The 16,593-nt window shown below is 43.1% G+C and overlaps 1 protein-coding gene and 1 long non-coding RNA gene across 2 annotated transcripts in view; one reads left to right on the top strand and one right to left on the bottom strand.

Annotated features, from left to right (window-relative positions):
* The window catches only part of Tmem163 (transmembrane protein 163), a 239,085-nt gene extending 227,287 nt beyond the window's left edge, over positions 1–11,798 (bottom strand). The window contains exons 1-2 of the mRNA XM_004836102.3: positions 11,606–11,798; positions 5,499–5,618 (exon numbers count right to left, since the gene is read on the bottom strand). Coding sequence (XP_004836159.1) covers positions 5,499–5,618; positions 11,606–11,798 — 313 coding nt within the window. The remainder of the gene's footprint in view (positions 1–5,498; positions 5,619–11,605) is intronic.
* Positions 11,799–12,068: 270 nt separating this feature from the next.
* Positions 12,069–16,345, top strand: LOC147829856 (uncharacterized). The gene is made up of 2 exons (XR_015445327.1): positions 12,069–14,840; positions 15,771–16,345. It is a non-coding gene; the product is annotated as an uncharacterized LOC147829856 (long non-coding RNA).
* The last annotated feature ends 248 nt before the right edge of the window (positions 16,346–16,593 follow it).

The following is a 16,593-nucleotide window of genomic DNA, read 5'->3' as shown; positions in this document are numbered from 1 at the left end:
TAAAACAGACCTTTTCTTCATGTTTGTTCAGAGCAGGAGTGCCATTTTCCATGCTACCTGTCAATTATAAACAAAATAAATTTTAAAACCAAACTAGGGCTTCCTCTGAAATATTCTAAGATATATTATCATATGATTTTATATCAGCATTTGAACAGGTCTAAAAATTGCTATATTATCAAGTACTATAAAAAATAGTTCATATCCTAATCAATGTACTTTTAAGTCACAAATTTTGAAGTTCATCTAAATTTTTAAACTATACCAGACAGGTGAATGTCAATCAGAGTTACAAACATGATTTATGACAAATAGCTCAATAATAATACTGATTTAAGCTAGTGTTAGCAGTAGGTTCTTTAGAAATAAATGGCTTTAAAAAAAAAAGAAACGGGGGCCAGGGATTTGGCTCAGTGGCACAGCACCTGCCTCACAAGCACAAGGGCCTCAGTTTGATCACCAGTACCACAAAAAAGAAAAAAGAAAAAAAGAAATTAATGGCTTGAGGGGACATAGCCTATAGAAAACACCTACGAAAAAAATAGAAAATGTTACAATAGCATCCAAAAAAAAGAAATAACTAGGAATCAATCTAACAAAGGAAGCGAAAGACCTCTACACCGAAAACTACTGCAGTCTGAAAAGAGATCGAAGAGGATATAAGAAAATGGAAAGACATCCCTTGCTCCTGGGTAGGAAGAACCAATATCGTGAAAATGGCCATACTTCCAAAACTGCTATATAGATTTAATTCAATGCTGACTGAAATTCCAACAATATATTTCACAGAACTAGAGAAAACAATCCAAAAATTCATTTGGAACCAGAAGAGACCTAGAATAGCAAAAGCAATGCTAGGCAACAAAGACATGGCAGGGGGTATCACAATCCCCAACTTGAAACTATACTACAAAGCTACTGTGATAAAAACAGCATGGTACTGGCAAAGAAACAGACCCAAGGATCAGTGGAATAGATTAGAAGATGCAGAAACAATTCCAGACACACTCGGCCACCTCATCTTTGACAAAGGACCCAATCACCCTCATTGGAGGAAAGATAGCCTATTTAATAAATCGTGTTGGAAAAACTGGATTTCAACCTGCCAGAGATTAAAACTAGACCCATATCTATCACCATGAACTAAACTAAGATCGAAGTGGATTAAAGATCTAAATACTAAGTCAGAAAGACTAAACTTGCTGAAAGATAATTTAGATAGAACTCTTGAAGGTATTGGCATAGGAAAAGACTTTATGAACAAAACCTCAATAGCACGGGAACTAGCAGAAAGAATCAACAACTGGGATCTCATCTTATTAAAAAGCTTCTGCACTGCAAGAGAAACCACCAGCAGAGCTAACAAACAACCTACAATGTGGGAAAAGAATTTTAGCAGCTGTAACTCAGGCAAAGGGCTACTATCTAGAAGATACAAAGAACTGAAAAAAATCAGACCCACCCCAAATTTAAAGACCCAATTTAAAACTGGCCATCTGAAATGAACAGACATTTCTCAGACAAAGAAGTAAAAGCAGCAAATAAACATACGAAAAAATGTTCAACATCACTAGTCATTCGAGAGATGCAGATAAAAACAATAGTGAGATTCCACCTCACCCCAGAACTATCAAGAAATCAACCAATAACAAATATTGGCTGGGCTGTGGGGAGAAAGGAACCCTTCTCCATTGTTGGGAGTGCAGACTGGTGCAACCACTGTGGAAATCCGTATGGAGATACCTCAAAGAACTAGGACTAGAGGTCCCATTTGACCAAGCTATTCCCTTGCTGGGTATCTTCCCCAAAGAATTAAAAGAATCATACCACAGCAATATATGTGCACCCATGTTTATAGCGGCACATTTCATAACAGCTAAAGCCTGGAAACAGCCCAAGTGCCCATCAACTGGAAACTGAATAAAGAAGATGTGGGGTTTTTTAATAAAATGGAGTACTACTCAGCCATAACGAATGAGAAACTAGAGACATTTATAGTTAAATGGATGCATATTGAGGCCATACTCTTAAGTGAAATAAATAGGACACACATGTAAATACTGAATAGTTTCCCTGGTGTGAGAAACTGAAAGTGTAAATAAGGATTAAAATGAATAATTGATAATTTGAAATAGGAAGAAAAGGTCCAAAGGGGTAGGGAAAATGGGAGGGGAAGGGGAAAGGAAAGAAGGGAAAGGAAAAATTATGAGAAGAGGAAAAAATGGAAACAAAGTCTTTGTAAATAGGGAAGGGCAGAGGGGGTAAAGGGAGCACAGGGAATGGGGAATAAATAAGAACCAAGATACATCATGTACAGGTACAAGCACCCAATGATAAATGTAAATGTATTATATATCTAAAATGTACCAATAAAAGAATTTAAGGGAAAAAAATAAAGACACAGTGAAGGAGACCTAATTAATCAAAGGAAAGGAAAAAAATAGAAAATGGCAGTTGAGTAGGTGATGATGGGAAATTTCAACTGATTTGGGACGTTCATCTCCCAGGTACTGCCCTGAATAAGGCATGTCCATAAAGATGGTAAGATAGATGGTCTCCCAAAATTGTAGCTGTTGTTAAAATAAGTGAAATCTAAGCCTGGTATCTAACTGAGCAGGGGAAATTTGTTATTTTGTTTGTTTGTTCATTTTTGAGACAGGATCTCACTATGTAGTTCAGGTTGGCCTTGGATTTACTATGTAATCCAGGCTAGCCTAGCCCTCACAGAAATCCTCCTGTCTCAGCCTCCCCAGTGCTGGGATTACAGGTGTGCACCATCACACCCAGCTACCATTTTCCAAAAAAAATATTTTCCTAACACCTAATATCTTTTGTAAAAGTTTTTAAAAATCTCTCTCAGTTAATTCATTCAACAATCTTCAAGACCAGCTCCAAGCAAAGATGAGTACTCTGCTTGCCTCCAATTTTTTTACCATCCAACAGTGGCAAAAGACACGACAACAAATACAGTCTACTTCTTTTTACCATGATTAACACCCCCCAGACACAAACACACACACACACACACACACACACACACACACACACAGGCGCACATACTCCAAAGACCTCTGAAACACCAAAGCATCACCTATAGTAATTCTGTAAGCAGTTCTCTTAAAAATACTAACTGGTTCAACCTGACAGTTTCCCTGGATAAGACAGCAGTTTACCAAGACAGAGTTTTCTATTTTATCCACCTCTCCCTCTGTCAACCACCTCCTTAAAGAGTAAGGCTGGGGGTGGGGGGTAACACTTTCTAAAACTTTATTGCCATTTCTGAAATGTATAGTTTTCCTTTAGACACCAATTTAAACACAACTTCAAAAGTCAGCTTATATTGCTTAATCTCTACTTATTTTCTTTCCATGAAAACTATTAAAAAGAATGATACAAAAGTCTGTAACAAGTAAATGACACTTTAGTAAGGATTTTAAATATTTCATATTATAAATATATTTAGGAGACTACAGAGTAACACCAACAATCCTAACAACACAGAGACCAGCCCAGGGGTTTAACATACAAAACACACACACTCTCTCAAAATGAAGCTACTCGATAGTTAAGCCAGAAAAAGAAAATTTAACTCATCTTCTACATATTTTAGTTTAACTAAACCAGAATAAGTGGAAAGCAACTTGAAAAAGAACTGAATGGACTATACATTATGAAATTACATCATAATGTCCACATTTTATAGGCAAGAAGTTAGAGGATTTAAATTAAATATTTGCAAAGGGCTGGGGATTTAGCTCAGTGGTTCTGGCGCCTGCCTTGTAAGCACGAGGTCCTGAGTTCGATCCCCGGTACCCCCAAAAAATAAAAATTAAAATTAAAATTAAATACTTGCTGCAATAAGGGGGTAAAATCATTTTTTAAAGAAAAGGAAAGCCTTACAAAAAGCAACATTCTAATTCTACACGTTTTGCAAATCCTTTCCTATTAAAGGAAATGGAACAATATTTTAAAGATAACCCAATTGATTAGGCATAATGTGTGAAACCAAAATTTCCTCATATTTTTTTCCCTATTATGAGATTTAAGTACATAAATGTTACATTATTCTCCTAAAGGAAAGGCTTGCTCATAATTCTTCATACCTAGGTCTTTATTCAAACACGCACACAATAAAGTCATAAGGGCTTTACTGGGCACATGGACATGTCTGAGTAACTATTATTCTGTTTGTAAATCATCTCCATCCCATTTCTCTTTCTTTATTTATGTAAATTACAATGTTTGATCCACAGTCCCCACCAGCCACCACAACCAAATTACCCTCAAGGGACATCAAGGGGCTTGTTATTCTTGTTTCAGCCATTAAGTAAGAGGGGGAGGGGAGGGGAAGTAGGTATTTTCAGGAATCAGAATTCCCCTTGATTAGATTTCTGTTTATTTCCTGAAACACGTTACCCTCTGCATGACGTTTGGTAAAACGAAATATTTGGCTTTTTAGAGCCAAGATATGGCACAGTATTTCCAATATAAATTGCTTCAAGTAATATATGCCTAGTTTTGTAGGAAGCATTTGGCCGAATTCTAATCTTCCCTCTTGGGACCCAATCCCAACTTCCAGCAGCAGGGCCAACCTGGCAGAATAGAATTTTAAACAACACAAACATAGTTATATCTTCTAATAGACAAGTCTTTTTTTCCTCTTACTCTGAGACACCTTACATGATGCTTACTACTTAGAATACATAGTTTTCTGTTAGGTAATAAATTTACCACAAATGCACAGAAAAATTCCCCTTTAGCCCAGCATTTAAAAAAAAAAAAGATTTCTACCAAGGTTGAGCTGTAACTGTCATTGCTTAGGCTTATGAATCATTGCACCGTTAATAAGAATAAATAGCTCATGCTTATTTCCATAGGCTGCAAATGTTGGCTGAGAAAACACATGCTATGGGGCTTCCTAATCCTCAAACAGGATTGTCTACAGGCAGAAATTATTCCACTTTAATAGTTTTTCTTGACTATAATAAATGATTTTATTTCTGTGGCCTCTAAAAACTTGAAAGAAAATAATTCCATTTTTCTTACATTAAAATGTACATATGATTTTATTCCAAACCTTACACAAGATATAATCGGGGGAAAGGAGAAGGCTCACTGCAATACTGCACTCATCTTGTTGCATTAGGCTCAAAATACAAATCTCAAGGATATGTACTTATCACATGTCAGCTCAAGCTGAAGGCATCCACCAAGAGAATATTTCCACTGTTCATCTGGCAACCAGAATCTACTTCCACAAACCTGCATATTGATGAGAGCCAAAGCTCTCAGTACTGCTCTCCATTTCTTTTTCATAATACCTCTTCTTTCTGTAGAGAAGCCATTTTACTAATTTATAAGTACCCTGACTATCCAACCACCTAAAAAATTTACTCATCAATAATAGTCAACTAAAAGCAAGAGCATATCCTAGAGGGGTTAGAGAATAAGACAGGAAACACTGGCGTATATTGATTAGCAAGACTCCTGATACTCACTGAAGGCAGCCACGGCAAGGGCCAGTGTTACAATAATGGAGAACCAAGACACCCACAATGCCTTCTTTCTGTAGTTCTGGGCTTCATGAGGCTTCAGCCGGGTGCTGCTTTCTAGCAAGCCTGACAAAAACAAGGAGAAAAGGAATTTAGGCATTTCCTTATTAAGAAACACACAGCCAGAGTTACAATTTCTTATCCAAAGATTGCAAACTGAAAGCCCATGAACTAAGATATGTTTTGTTTGGCCCACACTGTGTTTTCACAATTAGAAGATTTCACATGAAAATGAAGTTTTCTGGAATCTCTTTTTTAAAAAAATCACATGTTCTAGGGGCCAAAGATTTAGCTCAGTGGTTCCACCGCCTGCCTCACATGCACAAGGTCCTGAGTTCGATCCCCAGTACCAAAAAAAAAAAAATCACAGGTTCTGGTAATATGGGCCATATATTTCTGCAGGGTGACAGCAGCTGGCCTCTTTAGAACTCCACAGACCCCACTACTCCCTGACATGTCACACCAGGCCAGTCTCTTGCCCCTGTGCTGTCATTTGCCTCAGGTAGATGCTGCTCCATCCAAGAAGGCCCTTCCATTAGGAAAAGAGCATGGCACTCAGTAGAGCTTTGAGCCAATCAGCTGTGGGCACTGATTGGCCTGGATCCACCAGCACAGCCTTAACAATTCCCAAAGCAAGGAATCATAGACTACAAACCCTTTCTCTGACCCCTGGCAACTAACAGGAAGAAGTGGACCATTTCTCTTCAACCACAACCAACAACAGCCACAAGGCCCAAATTAGATGCCATGTTTTCTTCTCTCCTCCCTTTATACCAGCACTCATCAAAAACTTCTTGGAATATTAAAGCAGAGTAAACCTGCTAAAAGCAGAGGTAGCTCCTAGGTAGGCCATGTGTAGGACAGGTTTTATATTTGTCTCCTATTCTCTGCACATTGAGAGTTCTTGACAATGATAGAAAAATACAACTTCTAGGCAATACTCAAGCTTCCACCCCCTGGGGCCAAAGATTAAAACATCTTCAGTATGATCTTAATTTATATTTCTTTCTTCTCCTTTGAAAATAAATCATACCTGGCATCTCTTAGTTGCACAGAGAATCAAATTTTCAGTCATGTGCTCTGTATAAACAGAAGCTTATTATACCAGCTTTGGCTGAACATCCCTGAATAGTCCCTTCAGAGGCTGAGCAGCCTCATCATACCCAAATAATGAAGGATCTTGCAGCCAAGTTTAAGTGCTCATCTGAAAAACATCCACCTATCCATCATCTCATTTGTCTGACTGGTTACCACAGAAGTCTATAGTTGGTATAGCGGTGGAAAGGGTGTGGTACCTTTCCTTACCTATAAGGGACATAGTCAACACACCTACAACAAAAGACAAGTTAAGAGGAGAGAAAGCATGACCAATGTATTTAATCAGAGTTCAGTGTAACATGTGAGCCTTCCAAAATGAAAACCCAAAGACTCATAGAAACCTGTCTTATTTTTATGCATAGATTTGATGAAAAATAGAGAAGTGTGTAAAAGTGTGATTGGACAAAGGGGTATGAGCTAATGGTAACACACTGAGAAGAGAAACTCGGCAAGGCTTGCCTGTCTGTTAGATTTGTTTTGGTGTCTGTGTGGTATTCTTTTCTCTTGGGTAGAAGTCAAGATCCCTTTCGGAATAGTCTTATGATCAACTACCAGACAAGGTAGGTCAGAAAATTTCTCTATGACCAGCTGTGACACAGAAAGGATGAGGAGGTCAGAGTAATATTTCCAGGTTGGCTATAGGGAGAGAGGTTCTAGTTTCTATGACCTACCTAGTAGGAGAAGAAAAATTCTAGTTTACATGAACTACTTGGGAGAGAAGGGAGAGCAAGAGAAAGGAAATCAAAAGGTCAGAAGATACATTGCTTCTGAACCCCTCCAATGTCCTTCAATGCAGAGTACCCTGCATGCCAAAGTGCATTACTTTGGAGGATTATCTTCTGAGCACCAACACTGCCAAAAACTGCATCCTGTTTAAAAACCATAACAAGGATCCTGCTGAAACTTCTCAGCTCTGTCTATTACCCAGGCCCAAACATCTCTGAGCACATTCCTAATACATCAGTAGGAACATGGGCTTAGTAAGTCCAGGTCACAGCCCTGGAGATTTTTAACTGATCAAAATCTGTGGGCTTAGGTTGGAACCAATAGTAGATGTAGATGAAAATGCAAATAGTAAGTATAACACCATCTCTATCTTCTGACTGTAAAAGTCTCCCCAAATCTTCCTTCATGCATGCACTCAGGTGGACAAAAAGACAAACTTATCTGTCTCATTCTACCCTAGGTACAGATGATTTCAAATGAAAACACAGCAGGTCCCTTTGTTTGCTTCTTCCTTAGCTACTGAAAAATATCTCATTCTAATTTTTAACTACCATAACCCTCCTGTTCAGGTAGAGGCATAACCTAGAATGAGCAGATCCCATACACCCCAATCATTTATTTTCCTTTTTCCAAATGATAAAAAAAATCATCCTCTCATTCTGACCAACTGATCTTCAGAAGCAAAGTTACAACATTTAACTATAGACTCAAACAAGCAGTTCATTTGCAAGGTATTTTGATTGCAATAATTTCAAGAGGGGGAGGTTTATCTACACGGTTTCTTTTAGAAATAGATTTAATTTTCCATGAAGGATAACCGTGACCTAGGCCTTCTCTTCTGCCACATAACATTTCTTTTTCCTTCCAAAGCCAGCTGATTTCAAGATACACCTTGTCCTGACCATGCATCTGAGCCCACCCATGTGCCTCACCCACTCTGGGTCAGCAGTCCAGGCAGGGGTTTGGCTGGCAGCCATGGGAGCTACACTTTGAGACACTCAGTAGTAGAACAGAGGCTCCTCCCCAGATCTGATCCTCAATGTGTCTCCCCTACGAAATTTTAAAATTTAAAAAAAAAAATAACTGCAAAGGATGCACTATCCAAAAAATGAAGGACTTCCTCATTTCTATTCACTAAAAAAAAATGTGGCCAATACCAAAAATAGAACACTTTCTACTCCTCAAAGGGAAGTAGAGTATGATCACCACCAAAGATCCAGATCTTAAATGAATGGACCACAACCAAGTGACACTACACCTGTGACAGGTGCATGCATATGCACAAGCCACAAAGATGGGGTGAAGTTTCCTAAAGTTTGCAGGTAGCTGTGCTGCAGAGGTGGAAGCAAGGTGACCTGGAGAGGCAAAACAGCCCAGCAAAGTTAAGTTAGGACTCATGTTTATATCCAGGGCCAGATCCTCCCTACCATAGCTGACCTCCACATTTGAATTTCTAACCTCGCTGGAATTTCACATACTTGTAATTTGAACCTGGCAAAACTAAGCACAAACTTATATTAATGAACTACTAATTCCTTATTTGGAGGAGATAGGGAGGCAGAAGCAAATATATGTGGGGAGGTTTAGGCCATCAGTCATTCCCAGACTAGTACAAATTAATCCCCATTGCTTTCTCCTAGCTTTAATTCTCTGCAGGAAGAAGAATTTTTATTAGATGGAGAGCTACTGGGAAATGCTGAAGTCTGTCACTCTCAAAGCTAAGTGGCACCTAAGGTTTGAGACAGAATAACGGGAAACACTTATGGGGAGGAAAGTGGGCATAAAAGGGGTGGATGTAATGCCTAAGGTAAACTTGGTTTGTTTTTTGTTTTTCATCCCTGAAAGTCCAACCGCAGAGCTCTTGCTCCCTGAAGTACAGGATCAACCAAATGGCACTGTAGTTACTGACATTCCAAGCTTGCAAGGTTTCTGAGAATCAGTTCAAGTCATTTCTAAGAGAAAAATGGCTCCAAAATCCCCAAACACCAGAATATAAAGCAACCCTGTGACTGGAGTCCTAATAGCTCAGAAGGAAGTTAGGACAAAAGAAAATGGTAAGTAGGTATATATCAAGAGTCCTCATCCCCCCACACACTATAGGTATTTAGGCCTAGAAGAAAGCCAGCGCGGCAGGACAGGCAGAACCAGATGAAAGAGCTACACCACAGGCAACCGCCAAGGTTTACTCTTCCTTCAATTGTTCTCACCACTCGGAAAGAGGTCAAAGCACTGGAACCCTTCTCAAGAGGTACAAAAATCAATACAAGAAAAAAAGCACAAACACAAAATATTATAATAAATCTCTCCAGGTAACCTTCTGATTTATTTGAACAAAATGATTCATTTATTATTAACTCTTTGCCATCAGGAATGCGTCAAACAAAAGAATGTCACACTGACTTTCAGCTGGCTCTCAATGGCACATGGCTCCGGGTTCTTTGGGGGACAGAACTCACCCTAACAGGGATGCTGTGTGTGACATGCAACGCTTTCACACAGTGATGGTTCATGAACAGCAAATGCTTTCAGGCTACAATATAATGGAAAATGAAATTCAGTTGAGCACTGGTGAATAACCTCAAGAATAATTCAGAAGAGCTTTTTACACTTGACCATGAGCTGCAAAGAAATGCTGAATATTAACTCACTCTAGCACTTTTTTTCCCTCCTGTCATTTTGTGGTGAGACAGGCCAGGTCTTACAGATGACCCGCAATGCTGCAAAATTAAATCCAACCCAGGCTTGTGTCTTTCTTCAGTATAAATGTTTAAAATCTTACAATACTGGTTACAGGGCGGGCAAGGGTAATTAACACACCCCATATAAAGTGACAGGTTTTGCTGGGTGGGGTCGATGTCACCCACTACGGGCTCTCAAAGGGTATCTAGTTGTGTGAGAAAAGGGGGAGAAACTGCAACACGGGTAGAGAACTCGTTGCAACTGGAACAGCTCCAGTTTCCTGAGAGCATCTCCTCCGACTCTCTGGGAATCGGAATCGCTGTTTCCATGTCATTCTATTTCACATGCTACAGTTTAAATTTCTAAGGAGAAAGACATCGTGAATCCAAACACGAAGCCGGAATAAAAATGTACAGGAGATACTAAGAATAGGACAAAAACCTGCTAAGACTAAAATACATAAACCCTCCACAGCTGACAAAAAAGCTTCCACGAAAAGGGGGCGGAGGTGCAAAAAGCCGGCTCCTGGTGAAGGGCCTGGCTTCTAGGATCCTGCTTGGGCCACCAAGGGTTTTAGCATAACCACTAATTCTTTTCCAGGAGTCCCACTTAGCAGCAGCAAGAAGCTGAAAGGATGTCGTCTTGGCCAGGAACAGGGTTCCTTCCTCAAGGAATTCAAGCCAAAGGAAACGAGAGAGGGGTGGATAAGGAGCAGGAGGGAAACTCGGCAACAAACAGGGAAGTCCTCCCGTTCCCTTCCGCGCAGACCACTGGAAGAGGGCAACCGGCTGTAGGTCTGAGGTAGAGTTCGGCCCCTTCAGGGACGACACTTGCAGGATACAATGCCAGTGTCCAGGGAGGGATTCCAGAGGGTCTGGAGATGCACTCTCCGGGAACTACCAGGTTTCAGTGACATCCATCCTTGGTGGCGTCAACTCTAATGCCCTAGCACTCAGCCTCCAGCATCAGACAGCCCGGCAGGGACCACTGAAATCCGAGACTCCGGTGAGGACCAGAGTCCAGCAGCATCCCAGGCCCTGGCTCTTTCCTTTTATTGTACCCTGGGTTGCGCTGGTTGCACTGTCAGCCCCGGAACCCACCGAGAAACACTTCCAGGCTAAGCCCACGGAGGGAAGTTTTCCCTGTAGCTGGCGGGGAATAGCAGAGGAACCCAAAGGGAACTCATCAAACCTGGACCCTCTGAGCTGCGCGGGGACCGCAGTCCCCAGGAGCGCTCCACACCAAAGGCAAAAAATCCCGGCTCCCTCAAACTTTTCCAGTGGGCGCTGAGCGGCTGGGGCTGGGGCTGGGGCTGGGGCTGGCCAGGAGGAGGGCGCGGGCCCAGGCCGGGCTGGCTCGGAGCAGCCGGTTTCCCCGGGTCCGGAGCCGCTGCTGACCCGGGAGTTGCGCCCTCTGCTCGCCGTCGTCCCGTCCCGGGGAAGCCCTGGCTCCGCGCCCCGCTTCCCCCGGCCGGCAGGTCCAGCCCGTGAGCAGGGAGAGGCGCGCTCTGCGCGGGGAAGGGACTCGGGGGCCGGGGGCGCGCCGCTCACCTCGGTCCTCCAGCCCGTCGCTGAACTGGCCGCTCTCGCTGATCCTCAGCTGCCGCTCCTCCGCGGGTTCGCGCTCCGGGGAGTTCAGCGGGCCCGGGCTGCGGGCGGTAGCCGAGGGAGCGTGACCCCGGGGCGGCGGCGGGACCGCGGGGCCCGGGGGGCTGCTGCGCTCGTTGCCCGAGGCCGGCTTCATGGCGCGGGGCTCCAGATCCCAGCGGCTGGGACTCGAGTCCGAAGTGGGAGGCGCCGCGGATCCGCCAGGCGGAGGGATGGACTGACGGACGGAGGAGAGGGAGGCAGAGAGGGCAGCCGCGGTGGAGTGGAGGTGCACGGGGGCGGGGCCGGGGCAGGTCCGGCGCGGCTCGGCTGGCGCGGCCGTTGGAGGAGGCTGGGGCCGCGCGGTCCCCGCGCGCTCCGCCCCCGGGGGCAGGTGCGGGCGGAAGGGACCCGCCCGGAGGCACGCGGGCCGCACGCCCAGGCGGTGGAGCTGAAGACACCGGATTGGGCCAGATCTGCGGAGACTGGGGGCCTGTTGAGGGTGGGGGGCTCAGCAGGCGGCCAGGGCAGGGCTCGGCGAGGGCGTGACAGGCGCCACGCCCCACCCGCGCAGCGGTCCCCAGAAGGGACCCTTCTGACCCGATTCCTCCGCGGTCCACAAAAGCAGCAGCCGCGCGTGGGCGGGAGGGTGGCCAGCTTCCCTCGTTTGGCATTTTCTCTTCCGAAGCCGTACAGGCGTCAGGGGCTGTACCAGGTCTCTGCCTGTCTGGGCTGCCACTCTCACCAACGATCCAGAGAAGACGACGTTCACCTCCCCAGCCTGTCGGTCTCATGCCTGCCTAGAGCTCTCTCTCCTCCCAGTTTCTCTGGATCATCAACTTAGCCAAAGGATGGAGTATCTGTTGGACCAGCGGGGCGCTCTAGAAGATGCTTGGACCCCACAGCTGCCCCGTTGCGACTTCCCTGAGCCTTTCCCACGCCGTTCCCTCCAGCTCCTGAGCCCCTGTCGGCAACCAAAATCGTTCCGCAGGATTCAAATGGAAGCCTCCTCTACCGTCTCCCGGCTCGCCCCAGCGCTATCGATGTCCAGGTCTCTAAAGGGCACAGACCTCGTACCCTCGCGCTGTCCGGCTGGTTTTCCCCAGCGAGGCCAATGCGATCGACACCCGGCTAATGCGGCTAACCAGAGAAGTGCAAAAGAAACCCGGCCGTTTAACAGATATAGCTTGCATTTAATGAGATCAACATACAAGCTCTAAAATCTAGATTTCATCTTTAGGTGGATATCATCAGTCTCTAAATTTAATTCGAGTACCCTAAAATGCCAATTCTTTATTTAAAAGAATCCACCCTATTTTATTATTTTTTTAAAGTAACGGTTTCTTTCCTCATCTCGGCTTTGCTAATGATCAAAATCAGGGTAGGATTTAAATATCTTTGTGGTGCAGTGGAAACATCGCCAGAAATGAGACGGTCTCATTTTATTTAGTAGTTGTTGGGTTGGAATTAGATCTGAGTTGACTTTGGCTTTCTTTACCCTTTTGACCACTAATTTTTCTTCGCCTACAAACTGAAGGAGTTGAACAAGGTCATTTCAAAGGTTCCTTCTTGCCACAAAGAAAAACACAATGATTACTTGGCAAAAAAATGAAAATTTCTACTGGTTAATCCTGATTCTGTTCTCGAAAGCAGACAATCCACCCATTTGCAGACCCCTCCACCCCCACTCCACTCCACATGGAATTTTTTTTTTCTCCCTCCAGGTTTATCCCATTTGATCCTCAGGTCAATGTCTTTCCAAGAATCACCTGGGGACTAAGAACAAAAATGCTCAGGCCTCCAGGACCGCTAGAGGTTTTGATATCAGCGTTGTTGTGGCTGGTCTGGGCTGAGATCTTAGCGTCGGCATTTTGTGAAGCTCCTTCCCTCTCCCGTCTAGTGTTTTTTGTTTGTTTGTTTGTTTCTTTGGTTGGCTGGTTGGTTGGTTGATTGGTTTGGTTTCGTTTGGTTTGCTTTTTTTAATGAGCTAGGACAGAACTCAGGGCCCTGCCAGGGCTAAGCACACACTTTACAGCTGAGCTACATCTCCATCATTCATCCTTTTGTTTGTTTATTTAAATACCTGCTCCTCCTCCCTCGCTCTCCGAAAATGTTATTCAATAGACCTGAGGTCCTGACTAGGGATGTTTGTTGGAGCGCCCTTTTCCTCCCCCAACTCCCACATTCTGAAGTAGATTCTACCGGAAACCACCTATTGTGAGTCCTTCAACAACATGGACCTTGTTGTTCTGATCTTTTCCATGCATGCTGCACATAACACACACACACACACACACACCTCAAGATCTATAGCAGACGCTCACCAAAGGAGAGCATATCATTGTTCATTCTTGTGGTTCCTTAGCTGGTTTTGCTGTCCAGGGAATTTCAAATGTGACTGTGCACATGGATATGTTGAGGTTCAGAACACAACATCCCAAAGTATGGTGCTTTGGCATGCTGAGTCCTTTGAATTTGAGGGAAGGGGCTTCAAAAGCAAGATGTTTCTGAGCTGCCCCTGCCCTTCTTTCTCCTGCTCCCCTTTCTCCTTTAGGGTAAGTTGCAGAATTACAATTTTTCTTTCCCTAGAATGGTTCATAGAAACTGGAACCCCTCTCCACTCTTTCAAAGCCAAGCCATAAAACCTAGGAATATTCTCTGAGCTACCTTGTCAGATAGCAGATCATAAGACCTGCTCTTTCCAGAAGGTGTGTTTCCTTGTACCCAGGAGATAAGAATGCAGCACAGAGAAGCCAAGGAGAATCCCTGGACAGGCCTTGCATTTCCCACCCAGTTCATTACCACTAGATCATATCCTTTTGTGCAGTCACATTTCTACACGGTTGTCCATTCTCATCAAGTCCAAGCCTAAAATGGACAGTTTCCCTGGACCTTTGGGTCTACATTTCTGAAGAATCCTATGTTAGGTAAAGTGTTGATTAAATACATTGTGTTATATTTTTCTCCTGTTAACCTGTCTTTTGTTATGGGAGTGTCAGCCCTAACCCCTATGATAGGTGAAGTAAGGTATCACATTCTCGCTGTTCCTAAGAACACCCAAGATTTTTGTTAAAATTGCAGAGTCTAATTCAGTAAGTCTGAGATTCTGCATTTCTAATGAACCTCCAGGTGCTGCCAGTGCCACTGATCTGAAGACCACATTTTGCGAAGCATCCAGGAGACATTTTTTATTCATGGGGTAAATATATTTTCCTTCATGTTATTGCTGCCCTGATTGAATACGCTGCTATTGTCTCCTCCAGAAAAATTTCTCTGACTGGCTCACCCCTGGGAGCTCCCTTTTCAGAATGTAAATGATTAATAATTCACTGCTTGTTTCATGTGTGGGGCAGGAATGATGTGCTTGCCTGATCTGCATTCCATACTCACACACACCTACCTGGATACCAAGGACACTGTGTTCCCCTAAACAAACTGCTGATTAACTGAAAGATAATATTGACTTACATTTTTGTTTTGTTTGCTTGCTTTTCCTGGTACTGGGGAGTGAACCCAGGGTTTTTGCACTGAACTATACATCCCCAATGTTTGTTGTTGTTGTTTTTTAATTTGAGACAGTGTCTCACTAAATTGCCCGGGTTGAGCTCAAACTTGTGGTCCTCCTGCCTCAGCCTTTTAGAAGGGTGAGATTACAGGCATGGGCCACCATGCCAGGCTTTAGCTCACATTCTTGGAGGACATACCACGTGCCAGGCTTCTTGCTGTATTTTTACATGCAATGTGTATCAGACTCAGCCAACTGCTGAACTCACTTTACAAAAAAGGAACCAAGGCTTCCTGTTATGCTCTTTCTAGCACCACAATCCACAGCAGTACTGCCCCCTGGGAGGTGTTTTAGAAAACTGCATTGGTTATAATGATGGAAGGAGGGGGCCACTGGCCTTTAGTGGGGGAGGCCTGGAATGCAGGACATTGTGTCTCACATGGCCTTTATATGTCAGACTCCATCTTTGGTTCTGTTAAAATGTGCTTCTAATTACATTAGAACTTTAATTCTGTTTTCCATGTAAATACAAAATATATTTGCACCTTTTGAATACACACAAAATTTTTTGGGAATACAACTATCGTATAAGTCTAAGAAAGATGGTACTGTTTTCCATTTTAGAAAACCAGGAAACTGAGCCAATTCCACTCATGGCATCTGAGTCAGCAATCAACACATCTGCTCCTATCGCATGTATAACTGCCACAGCGCTAGTAATTCCATATGTGTATATGAGTATATTTATTTAGCTCTTGTTTCAAAATGTCAAAAATGAAGAAAAAGTGTCAATACTATTCCAGAGTCTCGGTCTTCTGTCTGTTCTAGAATTATAAGAAGGAACAAATATCTGACTACTTCTTTATGACATCTAGTGTAGTTCTGACTGAACATTTATAAAAGCAAATGCACATTAATTATGTATGGCACTACTTTTATTTCCCCTCTGTTATCATTTAGGTCATTGTATTGATTTTTAAATTATGTGTGCATGTATTATCCATGAATTCATTTCATAATCACAATAGTGAATAAGCCAAAAGAATTGTTATAAAAAGAGAGACAACCATTACAGCAAGAAGAGCCAAAGGGATCATGACAACTAAATGCAACGTGGTATTCTAGATGAGATCCTGGAGCAGAAACAGAGACCTGAGATAAAATCAAGGATATCTGAATAAAGTACTGGCTTCACTTCATGATAATGTATCAACTATAGTTCATTGTGAACATAGGTGCACATATATCACTATGGGATGATACTTTTAATTCCTTGGGGAAGATCCCCAGCAGGGGAATAGCTGGGTCAAATGGGACTTCTAATCCCAGTTCTTTGAGGTATCTCCATACTGATCTCCACAGTGATTGAACCAGCCTACACTCCCACCAGCAGTGGATCAAGGTTCCTCTTTCTCCACAGACCCGCCAGCATTTGTTATTGGTTGAT

This window comes from Heterocephalus glaber, unplaced genomic scaffold, assembly GCF_053883595.1.
Source record: "Heterocephalus glaber isolate CG9 unplaced genomic scaffold, H.glaber_assembly_v1.0 deba00000347, whole genome shotgun sequence".
In the NCBI taxonomy this organism is placed as follows: Eukaryota; Metazoa; Chordata; class Mammalia; order Rodentia; family Bathyergidae; genus Heterocephalus; species Heterocephalus glaber.
This window is presented reverse-complemented; position numbering and strand designations above follow the sequence as displayed.